The sequence below is a fragment of the Mesoplodon mirus genome, assembly GCF_964341445.2.
Source record: "Mesoplodon mirus genome assembly, chromosome: X".
Classification (NCBI taxonomy): Eukaryota; Metazoa; Chordata; class Mammalia; order Artiodactyla; family Ziphiidae; genus Mesoplodon; species Mesoplodon mirus.
The window spans coordinates 72272020-72292064 of NC_138981.1; the positions used below are offsets into that span (position 1 = coordinate 72272020).

Consider the following 20045-nt stretch of genomic DNA (forward strand, 5'->3'; position numbering starts at 1 on the left):
CTTAACTAGACACAGTTACTAAATAGAAAACAAAAATTTCGTTTGTCAGACCAAAGAGAAATCTAGCCCAGAAACTGATAGACATGTAATGGTGACATCAGTTCCTAACCCCACAAGATAATACTATTTAGATTAATATCCTTCTTTGGTCAAACTATTAAAGTATAACAATGTTTTCAACTTTCAGAAATAATAATATGGTTATTACATAAGACTAAAACATCAACAGCTGTATCTGTGACATTCATTTGGGTTGACATCATAAATCCACTAAATACTTAACAGAATCGGATGTAAAGACTTCAAACACTGAATACTCGTTTTTAAAAAAGACTCTAAGAAACCATGAATTTGGACTAATTCAGTGAGGTAACATCATGATTTTCAATTTATTTAGTTTATGTTCTCTTTGTCTGAAGCAGTTACAGTAGAAAGTAAAGACTTATAGGAAACAAAATAAAACTAAACAATGACATATATGATTAGAAGAAAAGACTGACTGAGGATGTGCAGATGAACAATTATTGGTAGAAGCAGATTCTGTTCAAGTGTAAACTTTTGGTCCTGTTGCACCTCCCTCCAGCAACTTCAAGATTAAAGTAAATGCCAATCTCTACATTCTGAATTGCTAATTGCTTTTCTAAATCACAGCACCTATTCTCGAACTTTCACATGTCAACAGCTCATTAATATCTACTGTAAATGTAGTTCTCTAAAAAGAACCACAGATTTTACATTTATTTAGACAGATCATTGGCACACAAAAATAGGGCTCCTTCAATTACAATTTGGCAGAAGTTAACTTTAATTTAAAATCTGCCTGTGAAATTTATGACAACACAGCAATGAAATGACTATTTTAAATGAGATTAGCTGCTGTTGATAGTGATAATGCTTGGATAGTGCTTATAAATCAACAGAGGTTGTACTTAGGATTTTATAATGAGTCATTTCAGAACCATCAACTATCATCACTTAAATGGTATATAAATGTAAACAGTGTCAGGAGGTTAAAGTACTAAGTTGATCTTCACAAAATCATGAATGTAATGCATACACATAAAAAAACTCAAAGTACATTTTTGCCTGCTGTTATTCCTACAGCTTTTGTCTCAGTTAATATTTAATGTTTTAATATAAGAAAGACTTTAACCAAGATTAGAAAAACAATACCACTCAACAGTTCATCAGGATGAAATAATCAGTTCAGGTCACTATTCTGCTGGCTAACTACATAAACCTTCCTGCAAAAAAAGAGAGAATTTTACCTAATTCCTTATCATAACACTTAAGTTTATTGAGGCACAGCAGTTACACAATCTCATTAAAGTCACTGACTTTGTGAATTTTTAAATTAGAGAAAAAGAAAAATATCATAAGGTGATTTTACAAATATACAAATGTGGTAAAAATTTGGGAAAATATCCTTTTTCCCAATATTAGAAATTTATAAATAAAAGCCATATGTATATGGATGTCCACATTTTGCTTATACAGGAAACTGGAAACAGCCTCAAATACAGCAGTAGAGAATTGGTTAAATAAACTGCAGTGAGTTTGTATGAATAAAATAAAATATAGCTCACTACAATTAATTGGAAAACCACATTTTTGGCAAGTTAAAATGTTGTTTAAGTATAAAACAAAAAAAGTACATCTTCCCAGGAATGCAAGAATTTTTCAATACCCATAAATCAATCAATGTGATACACCACATTAACAAATTGAAGAATAAAAAACATATGATCATCTCAATAGATGCAGAAAAAGACTTTTGACAAAATTCAACATCCATGTATGATAAACACTCTCCAGAAAGTGGGCATGCAGGGAACATACCTCCATGTAATAAAGGCTATATATGACAAACCCACAGCTAAAATCCATACTCAATGGTGAAAAGCTGAAAGCACTTCCTCTAAGATCAGGAACAAGGCAAGGATGCCTACTCTCACCAATCTTATTCAACATAGTATTGGAAGTCCTAGCCACAGTAATCAGACAAGAAAAAGAAATAAAAGGAGCTCAAATTGGGAAAGAAATAAAACTGTCACTGCTTGCAGATGACATCATACTATACATAGATAATCCTAAAGACGCCACAAGAAAACTACTAGAGCTCATCAGTGAATTCAGTAAAGTTGCAGAATACAAAATTAATGAATGGAAATCTGTTGTATTTCTATACACTAACAATGAACTATCAGAAAGAGAAAGTAAAAAAAAACACCCCATTTACCATCGCATCAAAAAGAATAAAATACCTAGGAATAAACCTACCTAAGGAGGTAAAAGACCCAAACTCAGAAAACTATAAGATACTGATGAAAGAAACTGAAGAGGATACAAACAGATGGAAAGATATGCTGTGTTCTTGGATTGGAAGAATTAAAATTGTTAAAATGACCATACTACCCAAGGAAATCTAAAGATTCAATGCAATCTGTATCAGAATACCAATGGCATTTTCCACAGAACCTGAACAAATAATTCAAAAACTTTATGGAAACACAAAAGACCCCGAATAGCCAAAACAATCTTGAGTAAGAAGAACAGATCTAGAGGAATCATGCCCCCTGACTTCAGACTATTATACAAAGCTACAGTAATCAAAACAGTCTGGTACTGGCATAAAAACAGACACATAGATCAATGGAACAGAATAGAGAGCCCAGAAATAAACCATGCACTTATAGTCAATTAATCTACAACAAAGGAAGTAAGAATATACAGTGAAGGAAAGACAGTCTCTTCAATAACTGGTGCTGGGAAAACCAGACAGCTACATGTAAAAGAATGAAATTAGAACATTCTCTAACACATGAAAAGATGCTCAACATCACTAATCATCAGGGAAATGCAAATCAAAACCACAATGAGATATCACCTCATACCTGTCAGTATGACTATCATCAAAAAGAACACAAATAACAAATGTTGGAGAGGATGTGGAGAAAAGGGAAGCCCAGTAGGAATGATATGTGGTGTTCAGAACTTGGTTTCTAAATCCCATTCTCAAATACACAGAGAGAGGGTTCTTGGAAAAGTGGTTGATTCTAGGGCTAGAGCAGGGAAAACACAAGATGAGGCTGGAGCATCTTGCAGTGTCAGAAAGTAAGGAAGTGCTCAAACAAGGATAGGATATTTCACAAGGACACAGGAACCAACTGGAAGAAACTCACAATGACCAAAGCTGGAACAATTTGAACAACAAAATAAACAATGGTAGTATGAGATTATAACCCCTAGTATAAAATAAATATCTATGAACCCACAGTGATACATATAATTTAATAAATAAATAAATGAAGAAGAAGAGACAGCTCTTATTTACAGAATAATTGCAATAAATAAGTGAAGATGGAAGAGGAAAATAGAAAATGACCATTAGGCAAACATTAGTGTACCTTGGGGGAGATAATTTGAGACTATTAACAACTAAATGCAAAGTGGGATCCTGGACCAGAACCTGAAACAGAAATATAACATTATTGAAAAAAATCAGTGATATTCAAATTAGGTCTACAGTTTAGTAGTTAGTATTCCACCAATATTAATTTCTAAGTTTTGATAATGGTACTATGGCTACATAAGATGTTAGCATTAGGAGAAGCTGAATAAAGTATATACAGAACATCTCTGTACTAATTTTTCAACTTTACCACAAATCTAAAATTTGTGCAGAAAATCTTAATATTTTAATGCATTTAATGTATTATAATGTTTATAAAATTTACACATGCAGGCAGATGCTCCACTGTTTATCCTTTGGCTTCATATGCCACCACCACCCCAAGCGCCAGAACACCACTACAGTTTGAGAAGCAAGATTCTAATTTATTCAACAGTAGAACTTAATTGAGAAATAAGCAAAAATACAAGGTAATGATTTTCTACTGTGTCTACAAATTAGAATTAGTTAGAATAATTCAACTAATTGGTTTTTAATATATACAGGTACATCAACAACAAAGACAGTGTGGTATATTTCAAAGAATGTTGGAATAGGAATAAGATCTGAGTTTTTCCCCAGTCATCTGCTTGTTTGACTATGGGCAAACCTCAACTTTCTCATCAACAGATAACTCCCTTCCAAACTACCATGAATCTACCATCTGTAGATGAGCAAGGACCAATGTTGCACTGAGCATATATGAGGTAATTCTAAATTCCCATCACTAGAACAGTGTCTTGGCATATATAATATTTATCAAATATTTATTTAGGGACTGCTGTATTCCAGACCTCTCAGGCACTGGGGATATAAAGATGACTAAGACATAATCTCTAAGAGTCTAATAGAGCCAAGAGATCTATAAACAATAATAATACTGTGTGAAAAACATTATAAGAACGTACAGAATACTTGAAAGTAGAAGCAAATAGAAAAATTAATACTACTTGGATTATAAAGGAAGACTAGAATACCACTAGAAAGTGGTATACTAGCTGTGTCCTAAAGAAGGAGTACTCTATTCGCATAGAATAGGGACCAGCATGAAAAAAAGCATAAAGATGTGAGAGAATACTGTATACTTAGAGAGAGTACAATGATGGGATACTGTTGAAGCAGGCTATAGGCGGAAGGGGAAATTTCTATGAGAATTTACAACTGCAAACTTGAACCACAGGTGATTATGGTGTTCTAATGCATACTACTCACGTAAACCAAGAAAACCTCAAGCCTAGAAATTAACATACAAATTGTTTTGAGCCAGTGTAGATGATGGTTCCCCAAAGTTGTTGATGTCCTAATCCCCAGAAGCTGTGAATAAGTTATCTTATATGGCAAAACGGACTTTGCTAACATGCATAAATAAAGTATCCTGAGATGGGAGGAATATCCTACGGTATCCAGGTAGGCCCCAATGTAAACAGAAGGTTCCTTATGAGGGAGGCAAGAAGGTCAAGGGCAGAAAAACAAGGTAGCATGATAGAGGGTGAAGTGAGGCTCTTGAAGACGGAAGAAGGGGCCATGAGCCAAGGAATGAGGTGGCTTCTAGAAGCTGAAAAAGATAAGGAAACAGATGCTCCCCTGAATCCTCCAAAAGGAATGTAGCACTGCCTGCCTACAACTTGATTTCAGACCCGTAAGATTCATTTCATACTTCTGACCTGCAGAACTGTAAAAGAATAAATTTGTGTTGTGTTAAGCTACAACATTTGTGGTAATTTGTTACAGCAGCAATAGGAACTAATATGGTCAGTAATAGCACTAGCTGACCAGGCAAAAGTAAATGCAAAACCACTTAGTACGAACATACCCCCTCAAACAGGTCACACAGCGTTCCCACAGATAAAGCCCCACTAAAGAAAAACTGGAAATTTTAGGGAAAGGAAATAAGAGAAAGTACTGACCCTGAAGATGGAGAGAAAATGACAAACAGCAGTATTAAACCTCAAAGAACTTCACATAAAATACTTCACGTTTTAAAAAAAAATGAACTGAAACACAAAGAAAGAACATGATGGCTTTAAAAAATAACCCAACAGGACTTCTAGAAATGAAAGTCATTGAAGAAAATGATAGCTAGGATAAACAGAAAATTAGACTCATCTAAAGACAGAATTAATGAACTAGAGGTTTGCAAACTTTTTCTATAAAGGGCCAGATAGTAAATTTTTAGGCTTTGCAGACCACACAGTTTTTGTTGCAGCTACTTAGCTCTTTGACTTTGTAGTGTGAAAGCAGCCATAGTCAATATGTAAACATGTATATCTGTAAGTATGTAATAAGCATGGTTGTGTTCCAATATGACTTTATTTTAAAAAAAAAACAAGTGGCTGACCTGTGGGTCATAGTTGCTAACCCCAGAACAAGAAGATAAAGCTGAGAAAACTACTGAGAATGCTGTATCAAAAGGTAAAAAGATGAAAAATATGAAAGTGACATTAAAAGACATAAAGGATAGAATGAAAAGGTGCAATTTATAAGAGAATTTCCAAAAGAAAGAAGAGAGATGTTTGAAGAAACAGTCGAGGGTTTTCCCACCAACAAAAGGCATAAGTCATCTGATTTCAAGAAACAAAACAATTTCTGAACAGTATAAATAGAAATAAAATCCACACCTTGACAGATAAGAGGAAGACTATATAACTATAAAGACAAACAGAAGAATATCAAAGCAATCAGAAAATAAAAAAGAGAATTCACCTACCAAAGTATGACATTTCTCAACAACAACAAACAACAGTATTGTTAGAGTAATATAAGTTAACATTTACTAAGGGCTTACTATGTTTCAGGCACTGTTATAAATCCATTACATTGATTATTTTATTTAATCCAATAAACAATCTTATAAATTACTATTATAACACACTTTAGATCAAGAAACTGAGTTACAGAAAGATTAAGTAACTTGTCAAAGGTTACACACCTAGTAAGTGAAGAAACCAGGACTTAAACCCAGGTATTCTAGCTTAAAAGCCCATATACAACTTCCCAGTTGGAGCCAAAGCACGGAAAGTTGGTTGAAATGTAAAAGGTACCATTGCTACAGAAAGTAGTAAGGCAGTTCCTCAAAAAATTAAAAATAGAATTACTATATCAATTCTGGGTATATATCCAAAAGAACTGAAAGCAGGATCTTGGAAGATATATATGCACATCATGCTCATAGCAGCATTATGCACTATAGTCAAGAGGTGGAAGCGAGTCAAATGTTTATAAACAGATGAATAAATATAGTATATACATACAATGGAATATTATTAAGCCTTAAAAAGGAAGGAAATTCCGACACATGATACAAAATGGGTGAGCCTTGAGGATATTATACTGACTGAAATAAGCCAATCACAAAAAGACAAAAAACGTATGATTCCAATTATATGAGGTATTTGGGAAGTAAAATTAATGGAGACAGAAAGTAGAAAGGTAGTTGCCAGGGGCTGGGGGGAAGAGGAATGGAGAGTTATTGTTTAATGGGCATAGAGTTCAGGTTTGTAATATCAAAAGTCCTGAAGATATGCTACACAACAATATGAATATACTTAACACTACTCAACTGTATACACTTAGAAATAGTTAAGGTGGCAAATTTTATGTTATGTGTTCTTTTTACCACAATTTAAAAGTTATTTCAAAAAAGATATACTCCAATAAAGATGTTAAAAAAAAAAAAAAGAAAGCATGGTAAGGTATGTCCGTGGAATAGAGACATATGTACTACTGTAGATGTAAAGCAGAAATGAAAGGGCTATGGAAGATTGAATCTAACTATGAAGAACCATAAATGCTAAAATGAACAAAAATGAGAAAATATTTAAACCTGGCTCAGAGCAGGAAAACATTCTATAAATCAATACCTAGATGTATCTAAACTCTCAAAATCTACCAAGTCTGAGGCTCTAAAATAGAAGAAAAAAGTTTTGTCACTTTGAAATACTATGTATTAAGGTATAAGTTCTTAAAATTATCAAGTCTTTCTAATTGATTCATTGTTAATCGAAATTAGATTTAGCTTCTTATATTCCTAATCAAAATTTACTTTGTAATATCAGTAAACCCTATGTGATTTATAAAATATTCTTCATTGTGTGAAGATCTCAGGTTTTAGAATAAGAAAACACAAAATAAATTTGCATTTAAACTTAGACATGCACTAGCTGGGTAAAGTTAGAAAAATTACTTAACCTCTCTATGCCTCACATCCCACCCCCATTTGCTAAATTGGGATAACACCACACTCCTCACTCAGCTGTGATGAGAGTTAAATTATATAACGTGTAAAGAAACTGATATGGGAAGTAGCTTACAGTGCGAGCACAACAAATAACTTTGGGAAATTTAAGATTTTATTTTCAATTTTAGGTTAATTAACATTATCAGAAATAAATTTGAATTTACATTCTTATTAAGCCTTTTTAAAGCACACTGGCCCAGTACCTCAGCTTTCAAGGCAGCAAGTTTTTCAGCATGTGAATCCCTATGTCAAAAAGACTGAATTAAGGCATTAACACAGCAGTTACACACGTGATAGTGAAAGATAATTCCAAGAGCAGGACTTGAGAACAGAAACTAATTTAATTTAGAAATTTCATCCAATAACTGAGGAGTTATGTTTTGAAAATAAATCTAGAAAGGGTAAATGAACTAATACCACTTTTGGATTCCTACATATTTACAATGGGATAATATATGAGAAGGCACTGTGGACTATAACAAATCTTGTTATTCTTAGTATTCTGACATTCTGAAAAACTTGCAGTTACTATCAAACAGAAAATATAAAGTCATTATTTCTTGTTTCCTTTCTACTCCTATTTAATGAACAATTAAAGGGCCAAAATGCAATGGTCAAAAGCACTAAATAGATAGGCAAAAAGTTAAGGGTTTGTTTCAGGAGGAAGGGAAAGATTTATGCTTTATCTTAAACTTGAATTTTCCATTAACATCCTTTTTATCATCACATTTAAGGAAAAAGGGGAAAACAAAATTCTAGATATTCTAGATTTTTCTAATAGTTTAAATTTTGATGAATTTTAAGAAAACCACATACTCTTATCAGCCGATTTTTTCAACAATCAAATGCAAAGCCTAAAATACAACAGCATATACAGGTTTTACACACCCACACAGGTATATAATTAAAAGGTCAGGTGTGAGGTTTCCAAGCCTCTTGGAGAATTACCATTTAAAAAAACAAAATCACTCGTGAAAAATAAAATTATGGTACATTTGGTTTATGCTCAAAGGAAACAGAACACTATTTCACAGAGTATAATAGTAAAACCTGTACATTATATATTTCACATGTTTTTGGTGAAAATTAAACAATTCCAATTATTTTCCTAACTTAAAAAGTTTATATAGGACGCATATATATATACACACGTGTGTGTATATTTAAATTTTAATTTTGTATAGAGGTATTTAGGAAGTATCAAATGCTACCATTGATAAACTTACGAATCAACATGCAGAACCCTCTGGCCACTTCTTGAACATGCAGCCGCAATGATGGATTCAGGCAAACCTATAAAAACATACACCTATATCATTTAGAATGTAGAAATATATATATATATATATATATATAAAACACAAAAAATGTTCATGCCGTCGCTGTATAGAAGAGTTTAACAAAAGAGGCTCATTCTTGTATTCAAAATTATAGTTTGTATTATGCTGTTGAACGATGTTTCTTAAACATATACTACTAATACTGAAAATTTTATCATGTGGAAAAGAGGTTTTTAAAAATCAAGTACTTAAATTCTTTTTATCTACCAATTACCATAAATGAGCAACTGTCAAAATATTGTTCATATAGCACTTTGTTATTTAGAAACTATGTTCACACACTAGCTCATGTGATTCTCCCAAATGCACTGAGAGAGAAGGATCTGCATACACATTTTAGAGATGAAGAAGAAACTAGGGTGCAAATTGGTTAACTTGCTGCCCAATGCTTTAAAAAAAACAAAAGTTCTAGAGTTGAAATTTTAACCCAAATCTTAACTCCAAGCCACAGTGCCTCTTTGAGGGAATGGCATACATTTTTCAGTTTAAGCAATAGGTTAACTAATTTAAAAAGAGGCCATTTACATGATATATTATTTTACTTTTGGTTAATACACCAGTTTGATAAGAATATTACTGTTTGGGAATTAAATTAAGCCACACCATAAAGTTTGTTATCGTAAAAGGAAATATATATATTACTACTACCAGTACCAAAAAAAATTTCCTAAAGATAACAATTTTATAATAAAAAATTCAGATGTTCAGCTACATCAGCTAGTTAATACTCTATGTTGTAAATTCAAGACTCTTCCATAACTTTTTATCATAAGAGCTACCATTTCAACAGAGGCTATTAAATCTTTTATATCAGTCCGATGAACAAAGCATGTTTTGAAGGTTTAGTGCTGCTACTGTTTCACTACAATGAGATACCCCGGTCCTCTTGGATTTTTACCTAGTAGAAAAGAAATAGCATTCTTTTGGCAAGGGTTTAAACTACACACTAAGTGTCAAGGATTTCAAGAAAAGAGAATGTAAAAAGCATTCTTTATGTAAAAAGCAATATGCATATGGAAGCAACTGATGTAGTCAATCTGTAGTTAAAACCACATTAAATAAAAGATCCAGCTGCATTCATGGAAGAACTAGAGTTTTCTAGTGGTGAACACTTTGTGGGTATAAAATGTTTGGTTCAAAAACGAAGTTCTGACCAAATGTACTGAATATAGCCATTAAATATCAATTATTGGAAATAAGCCATCATAAAGTTGCAACCTTAACTTTGGATATAATACATAGGAAAAACAGTTTGTGGTGTAGGAGGAAATAGAAGGAAGAAAGGAAAATTCTAAATAGTTAAGCATATTTAGTTCTTCAAACAGTTAAAACTGTATTGTTCTAATGTCTTTTATCTTAAGACTATCTGAACTTTTTATATCTAAAAAATAACTTTCCTTATTAATGAAATGCAGTCACTATGGTACTGTAAAAGCTGCTAAGTGGCTTAAAAAGGACAATAGCAAAGAAATATTCAGGAAGCAGAATTAGTAGTATGTTTATGTGTGTAATAATGACAGCATTAATAATACACCACCAAACATCAGTACAGGGCTTTATGATTCACAATGCATTTCCATATACATCATCTCATTTATTCCTCATTATAACCCTGGGAGGCAGGCAGTATTATCCATGTGAAAAAAATGGGATGACAAATGTTAAATAACTTGCCAAAGATCAAGTAATTCAGTAATTCGGCATCACAAATTCAAATTACCATGGTAAATTCACTCTCTCCAACTTGGACAAGAGTCTGAGAATGAGGATGTAAGGGCAGGATAGCAACGTAATGAAATGGGCATGGTCCCAGTCAGACAGAGCTAAGTTTGAATCTTAGTTTTGCTGCTTAACTAGCTATGAGATCTCAGGCAAGTCACTTGCCTTCTCTGAGCTTTTGTTTCTTCATCCATCAATGGGAATACCACCATCTACCTCGTAGGGTTGTTCAGTTGTTAGCAGAGGGTACTTGCTCTATAAAGAATACCTACTTTTATTTTCTTCAGAAAGATATTTTAGAAGCACTACATTTTTACCTAAATACTACTCCAAACATACACCCATTTTTACCAGATGCCAACTCCAATGGCAAACAATAATAAAATTACCCTCCTCTATTTGGATCAAATTAGCTGTTACTTTGGATTGCGATCAACACTGTCAGGAGTCCTGTCTCTGCTGACAAAGCAAAGCCAAGGACAGGTTTCAATACTGAACATGATTTAAGTTCAAATTACATAAAACCAAAATGATTATCATTTGTGTTTTCCCTTAATATTTCCATGCAGACATCCCCTCAAGTTCGTGAAACTGATAGGCTATTTCTGTGTTAAATGGTAAGGGCCTATTATCGTCATGCTTTTTTTTTTAACTGTGAATAAATTTTAGTAAATGGACAGTCATGCAACTACCACCACAATCACGTTTTAGAACACTTCCATCACCACCAAATTTTCCTCGAGCCCCTTTGTAATTAATCCTCATCCCTACCTCATGCCCCAGGAAACCAGTTTTGCCTTTTCTAGAATTTCATGTAAATGGAATCATACAGAACAGTATATATAATTTTTTTCTGGATTTTTTTTTACTTAATATGATACTTTTGAGATTCATCCATGTTGTTGTATCAGCACTCCATTCTTTCTAGTTGTTACTAATCCATTGTATATCATCATTTTCTTTTTTTATCTGTACATCAGTTGATGGGCATTTGGATTGTTTCCAGTTTGGGACTATCATGAAATAATGATACTATGAACATTGATGTATAAGTCTTCCAGTGGTCATATGTTTTCATTTCTCTCAGATAAATACCTAAGAGTGGAATTGCTGGGTCATATGGTAAGTGTATTTTAACATTTTAAGAGACTTCATTTTTTGAAATGGCTATATAGTTTTGCATTCCCACCAGCATTGTATGAGATTTCCAGTTGCTCCACACTGTCACCAATTCTTCTTATTTTTAGTCTTTTAAATCTTACCAACTCTAGCGTGGGTATAGTGGCATCTCATTGTGGTTTTAAGTTGCATTTCGCTGAGAATCTTTTCATGTGCTTTTTGACCATCCATATAGTTTCCTTTGTGCAGTATCCAAGTATTTTTCTCATTTTATTATTGGATTGCTTTCTTATAATTGAGTTGTAAGAGAACTTTATATTGTCTGGATACAAGTCCTTTTTAAAATATATGCCTTATAGGTATTTTCTCTTTATCAATGGCTTACCTTTTCATTTCTTGTGTTTTTGATAAGTTAATGTTTTAATCTTTATGAAGTCCAACTTACTATATTTTCTTTTATGATTCATGCTTTTTGTATTCTATGTAAGAAACTTTTACTTGATTCAAAGTCACAAAGATTTTCTCCTAAATTCTTCTAGAAGATTTACGGTGCTAGCTCTTAGATTTAGGCCAATGATCTGGGAGTATTTTTGTTTGTTTATGTTTTTTTTTTATTGGGGTATAGTTGTTTTACAACGTTGTGTTAGTTTCTCCTGTACAGTAAAGTGGAGTTTCCTGTGCTATACAGCAGGTTCTCATTAGTTATCAATTTTATACATATTAGTGTATATAGGTCAACCCTAATCTCCCACTTCATCCCACCCCCACCCTTTCCCCCTTTGGTGTCCATATGAGAATGATCTGTTTTGACTTAAATTTTGTGTATGTTATGAGGAAAAGGTTTAGGTACCTCTCTTAAGGTCGATATCCAATTATTCCAGCATGATTTATTGAAGACTATTTCCTACCTTGGTAACTTTATCAAAACTCAATTGACCATGTCAGTGTGGGTCTGTTTCTGGACTCTCTGTTGCATTAATCCATGTGTCTATCCTTATGCCACTACCACACTGTCTTGATTATTGTACATTTTACGGTTAAGTCCTAAAATCAGGTAGAATAAGTCCTCCAACTTCATTCTTTTTAAATATTGTTTTGGCCATTCTAGATCCTTTGAAGTGCCGCATCTTCAATACGCTTTAATGTTATATAATGCTACACAGTTTTATAGACAAAGAAGCCACAGACACATAGAGGTCTGGACAATTTGTCTGACTTTACAAGGTTGGGTTTCCTGTCTCTTTGTGGCCACAACTCACTTTCCTACTGGAATGTCAGCTTCATAAGAGCAGGGACTGTGTATATTTTATTCACCACTGAATTCCCAGTAAAGCAGCGTTTGTGGTAGGTTTTCAACAAATATGTGTTGAACAGAAGATATCTTCATGCTTAGAATGATTAGAACGACAGACTAATAATACAGTTAATAATGTCTTCCTGGCCAGGATTTCATATTTCTTTCCACCCATTCAATAAACACCGAGTTCCTTGAACAGAGGAGGCACATAGTAGATTCTCTATAAATACCTGTTTAAGGAAAGAAAAGAAGAAAGACATACAATAATGGGGAAAGGGAAGAGAGAGAGTGAGGGATAGAACAGACTGTGATAGGTAGTGAGGGGAAAAAAAAAGATAAAGGCAATGCCTAGCCTAAAAGAGCTCAGAGTCTAAAGAATAAGAATTTAAAGGAACTGAAATAATAAAGGTAATTAAAACTGTTAGGGGAACACAAAGGAAAGAAGCATTCCCTCTGTAGAGGGGAGTCATGGAAAGCTCCAAGGAGCAGGGGACACTAACCAGCTGGGTCTTTCAGATCTGTAATAACACAACGGAAAAGTGTAGAAGAAAAAAGCTGAAGGAAAAGGGAAAGTTGAAGGGAATATTCTTGGCAAAGGGTGAAGGAAGAGAGTACCAAAAAGTGATGCCCAAAAGTGGTTGGAGCCAAACTTTGGAGTCTGAACTTGAACCTGTAAGCAACAGGGAGTCTAAGATTTTAGCCATAAGAACAAGATCTAATCAGTGTTTCAGAAAAATAACTCTAGGCACAGCACGAAGGATGAGTTTGCATAAAACTGGAGCTTTAGGTTTCACTTTTTTTAAAATTCTTATTTAGGAAAAGTTAACATAATTAAACTTTTTGGTCTTACTTATAATTTAGCAAAATAAGTAAAACAACTAACTGCTTGTTTTGCTTAAATTAATATTTATAAGCTCAATTTTAATACCTTTTAAACCCTTGACTAATTTCAAAATAAAGCCTTTTTTTTAAAACAATTGGCACCATAAAAAGTGAACGACTTAGCTTCTGAATCATTACTCAAATTCACACAACATCCTTGTGAGGCATTTATATGGAACATATATAGGCTTATTACAATGAATTATACAGTCTCTCCCACAAGGGAAAGCCAGACATGAGTTAGAAACAAATAATCAGGGTTAAGTCACACAGCATTACACTGGAAACACACCGTAAAAAATGTGAGTACAAATATACAAGGACAATGTTTTCAACTGTAATATAGGGCTAATAATATATCTCATAGGGATATAGGGAGGAATAGGTTAAAAAATGATATAAAACACCTTACACAGTGTCTCCTAGCACGTCGCTGACATTCAATAAATATTGGTTCTCTTCCCTTCTCTTCCTACCCCTTCAATAACAAATCTGAAGTTACCTGAAGTTATACTTAAGTTATTTGAAGGGAAAAAAACTACCATTTGTTTACTATTGACTTAAGTTATCCTCAAAGATCTAACAACTTAAAATAGTTTTTTGAAAAGAAGTCCAATAGCCTTTTCTATACATACACTATAGGGCTTTTCCAGATGTATGCTACAGAAGTTCATCAAATACTTAATATCATTTAAACATTTCACACATTAAATATGATCATTAAATTTATTAATGAGGCTGTTTCAAAGAACTCTGCCAAAGGATTGTAGGAAAAATGTATAAATCTGATGCAAGATCATCAACTTTTACTGGCAAGTCATTTTTATCAAACACAGGTAAATACTAGGTATTACATTAGCATTTCATAACAGCTTGTAACAGGGGAAACTGAGGTTTGTTACATTACATCCTTCTCAGTTGAGGTTCTGTTATAAAGTTGGCAACCAGAAAAAAATATATTAGAAGCTTACAGAATGTTATATGATCATATAACAAACACATAGTCCCAGCTCTATGATTTTCCAAAACCTGTCTAGATAAAATAAAGATGTTTCACTATCAAACGAAGCTAAGCTAAAATCAAGCCCAAAAAGGTATGAAATTAGCGTTTTCAAGAATCTTATCTAAAATATTTTATAGGAACGAAACCATTAATTATTCATTTTTCAAAATCCCCTTTTAATCCAAATCCTTAATGTTGAACCTCATCACTTACAACTAAGTTTACAACTAATTTAGCTTAGCACTCTATGGTCTATTCTTAAAATTGTATTAGTATCTGAAATTGATTTTTTCCTAACACTATACTTACATAAGATAAACATTAAATACTTACACCACTCCCAGCATATCAAACAATAAATAATAGATTCCCCTGACAGGACTTTGATGACCTGGCAAAGCCTGAGTGCTTTCAGCCCAAATCATATGAAATCATAAATCAATCTTTATTTTATAGAACATTTCAAAATGGATTCCTGCTTTCTACCTTGAAAGTCATTTCATGTGTTATTTATAACTAGTGAAGACCAGAATGGAAAGAAAATTACATAGAACTAGAAAATTTACTGCGACTTTTTATAAAGAATAACTTCTTTTTTTTAGGAATAAAGTAGAATTACTGGCAAGGAAAAACTTGTGAGTATAAGAAGCTTTTAGAGAGCCACATCCTTTACTACTTAAACAACCCTATGTACAGACCTTCTGTACCATCGTAAACAAAGCATAAACAACATTAGGTACAGAACTGACTAGATTGAGCAATGCAAAGGTAAAGCGACCCACTTATCTCATGTCACAGCTGCTCAAAAAAAGTGACATCACAAAATTAGACAGAAATTAAATTTCAACCCAGGTTTAAGTAGTTTTGTTCATTCTTATTAAATTATTAGTTAAAAGGTTTATATCTTATATTTACTTTTCAGTGGTTACCTTAAAAAGAAAAAAACTGCCAGTGAAATAGCTTAGGGAAATTCCAAGAAGTATAGATAAAAAGACTGTTTTTAAATTGACAATTATTGTAATTCACTTTGACCTACACGAAATATCAAACATACTAATAAATGTAGTAATTTAATATTTATGGACTTCTTCCTCATGGGAGAAAATACTGTTATTAATATCTATGTAATTTTTAGAACTTTGGATAAATATACTATCCATTAAAATATTAACTCACAAAATTTATGTTAATTTTTAAAAATTCAATATAGTGTGAACTTTTAGGAATGTTTAACAAGAACACTGTTTCAATACTAGGAAAATTGGATTCTTGTTTTCAGGTTTATACTAAATAGCTGAAAAGTCACTTAACCTCTCTGGAATTCAGCTTCCTTATAAATATCCTTATAGATAAAATGAAGAGCTTGAAATAAGTGACCCATAAGGTTTGCTGCAAGTTCTCAAAGGTGATTGCTAGTGATAGATCAACAACTTGGACTCTGTTCTTGTGCAAATTACTTGAACTTAAAAATAAAAACAGGATAAGATGGTATTAGCAGCAAAGTTGCTGAATCTCCCTGAGACCCCATGAAAACAGACAGTGCAACCAGGATACCGAAACCAAACTCCCAGGGACAACATCTACAACAAAGCTAGATGACAAAATATCGTGATGAACTCCAAAATACAAGTGGGTCATTACAAACCTTCAATAGCTATAAGACCAACGTGATACCAGAGACTGTGCAAGAGGAAATGAAGGGAAGACAAAGAAATTTGTGACAGCGCTGAGAGCCAGAGAGCCCCAAAACTGCTGTCAGGCACTCACTGGAAGCTTGCAAGGTCATTGTGAAAATAGCAGCAGAAAGTGGTAGGGGACTTCACAGGCTCCAACCTGTGGATGAGTGCAAAGGAACCCCTGGGAGTGCTAGGGTGGTGAGGGAGTGGGAATGGAGTTGGGCCCTATGAACTTAGGAAAATGAAAAACTGTCCTTCTAGATAAATCCCTGCACAGAGGAGTAACTCTTGGGAATATAATCCAAATTCAGCAGAACAGGGAAAATAGGTGCAAAGGGTAGAGAAGGCCCATACAAAACTGGGGGAGGGTGACACAGCTATCAGATCTCAGATCTCAGGCTATTTTTTGGATTACTTGGTGAAAATACAGGAGAGCTCTAGAGCAGTTAATTAGAAAAGCTATCCTGATCCACACTCCCTATTAAAAACACAAGGAAAACTTTTTTTCACTTAAAAATGAGCAAAACAAAAGGATCTTTGTTGAATCCCATTCAATGCACAGTAAAATATATATATACATGAGAGAGAGAATAGAAGTGAAATAACAGCCTAACAGACAATGAAAGCATCCCAGAAAGACATGCTTGCAAATTAGATGAAAACTATAAACTAACTATGGTACTATAAGCTAAAAGAAATTAAGAAAATAATAGACGCTCTGAAAGAACATAAATCAGAATTAGAAAAACTTAAAAAGTGTGGTGATTAGATAATAGGAATACTTGAAAAAAGAATAAAATGACTCAAGAAGAAATGAAAGAAAAATCATTTCAGAAATAAAAACTAAGCTAAAAGGAGTACTAGAGCAAAGAAATACAATGGATAAATGCCTTAGGAAGAACTGAAAATGCAAACAAGGGCATAAAGCTACTGTAGTTATGTTTAAAAAGGAGAGCCCTTGTCCTTTGCATATATATTGAAATATTTACAGATGGAATGATATAATATATGGGATTTGCATTAAAATAATCCAAGATTGGATCACGAAATGAGAAGGTGGAAGGTACAGAAGAAAAGAGGCCATAAATTGATAACTGTTGAAACTGGGAGATTGGTACATGGGGAATTATTTTATTCTATTTTGTTATGTTTGAAACTGGCCATAATAAAAAGTTTAAAAAATAAAATTTAATACCAAATTTACAGATCTAATGAAAGGCTGGGTCTACCAAATAAAATAATCCCTTGGAAAGCAGAGATTTAGCATTTTGTTTTTTATCTAAACCGAGAAAACTATATCAACTCAAATCTCTTAATGAAAGTTTTATTAAGTAATGTAAATATTTGCCAAAGACCTATTCCATGCCAGGAAATAAAATAAGCAGATTCCACTACAATTTATTTTTACTTAATTTTCTTAATACTAATATTTCTGTTGTATCAATTTAAGTGACCAAAATGATCTTTTCACAGCAAAGGATATCCCAGTTGAGCTCTCTTCAAACTTAATAACAAATAACATTTAACTCGTGATGAGGAAAATAAGGTTTCTTTAACAATATTTAACTTGTAATGAGGAAAATAAAGTTTCTTTGTTCAGAACATATTTTACTTACGTGCCACAGAAGAAAAATGACCTTTACTGTATTATTTATAAAGCTATGAGACTAAAATAGATGATGAGACTGTGCTCATTCCAAGAATGTTACAAAATCACACAACAAATAATTTTCCTTCCTTATATGAAATCCTATAATGAAATCCATTTTTTAAAAAGTAGAGAAAAAAAAACCTTATGAGCCTTATAAACTAAATTTGAAAGGGCCTATGAATTTGTTACTATATACCACTCCTTAAGGTAAAACACTTCAAATTAAGTTTTAAATGTAGTCTCATTATGTATCTAAGAGAAAACTGGCTACAGTATCATTGAGAAAACACTGAGGATAATTATCTTATCCTGCTTATTAAAAAGCTGAACAGTGATTACACTGAGTTTATTAAAATAAAACAAAGGATAAAATTTTATCTAATGGGGCTTCCCTGGTGGCACAGTGGTTGAGAGTCCGCCTGCCGATGCAGGGGACACGGGTTCATACCCCGGTCTGGAAAGATCCCACATGCCGTGGAGCAGCTGGGCCCATGAGCCATGGCCGCTGAGCCTGCGTGTCCAGAGCCTGTGCTCCGCAACGGGAGAGGCCACAACAGTGAGAGGCCCGCGTACCGCAAAAAAAAAAAAAAAATTATCTAATGAAAATTACAATTTTATTGCATTAAGAATTTCTTAAATGCTGTAACAAGAGGGATAAACCAAAATCAATGTAAAAGGTTTATGAATCACTTGCCAGTGATTTTACACTTTAAAATGTATATTAAAAAATACTTTAAAATCAGCAGGACAGTTACTTTTCTTTTTCATTTCCTCTCTTACACTGTAAATATGATACAATGCTAAAGAAAATATTTTAATCAGCCATAACCCGACCCCTAACAAATTTTTCTTTTCGTTTTTCCTTTATTTTCTATTCTTTGTCCACAGGTACACATAAGGCAGTAGAGGATGGGGAAACTGAAAACAGGGGTTAAGTACTTTACCCAAAGTCATATACCCAGTAAATGGCAAAGTTAATACTGGAACCTATCTAGTCTGGCTTCAGGACATCTAAATCTCTTTGTCCATCCCCATCAAGCAAACTTAGAATTAATTCAGCTTCCCAAATGGCTTCAATCTTGGAAATAGGTACTCTAATTGGTAGATACCAGTAATACTAGAAAGGTATGTTCCCTTTTGTAAATTAAAAAATTGGCATTCAGGGGCAGCTATTAAATCAGCTATTAAGCAGCTATTAAGCAGCTATTAAGAAGGAATCAAAGACCTAGAAAAAAACAACATTTTGCAAGTCCTGATGAAAATACTTATTCATATAAGGACTACCTATTGATGTTAAAACAATGCTGTGAATAGCTGGTATCAAATTGAATGTTTGCATAGTGCAAAAAGCAATATACAGATTATTTTCAATACACAGGGGAGGGGCTTCCCTGTTGGCGCAGTACATCCAAAAATACATCCATACAATGGAGGCATCATATTGTCATCATCCTAATCCTGGGTCAACCTAAGCAACACTCATAGTGGATCAACCAGATATTTTGTCTTCTGGTATGATCCAACACGACATCCATATCACCAAAGATGTTCTAGCCAAAAACATTAACCTTGAATCCAACAAGCCTTTAGATGTAACTTTCAGTTTACAGGGAAAAGACAGTCTAGAGGAACAAGGTAAATGATACTACAAGGAAGAAAGCAGCCAAACC

At 33.3% G+C, this 20045-nt stretch overlaps 1 protein-coding gene across 3 annotated transcripts in view; it reads right to left on the bottom strand.

The window, feature by feature from the left end:
* CHM (CHM Rab escort protein) overlaps positions 1–20045 on the bottom strand; it is a 185111-nt gene that overhangs the window by 153517 nt on the left and 11549 nt on the right. For all 3 annotated transcript variants that reach the window (XM_082610723.1, XM_082610724.1, XM_082610725.1), the window contains exon 2: positions 8915–8981. In XM_082610723.1, the coding sequence (XP_082466849.1) occupies positions 8915–8981 (67 nt within the window). The remainder of the gene's footprint in view (positions 1–8914; positions 8982–20045) is intronic.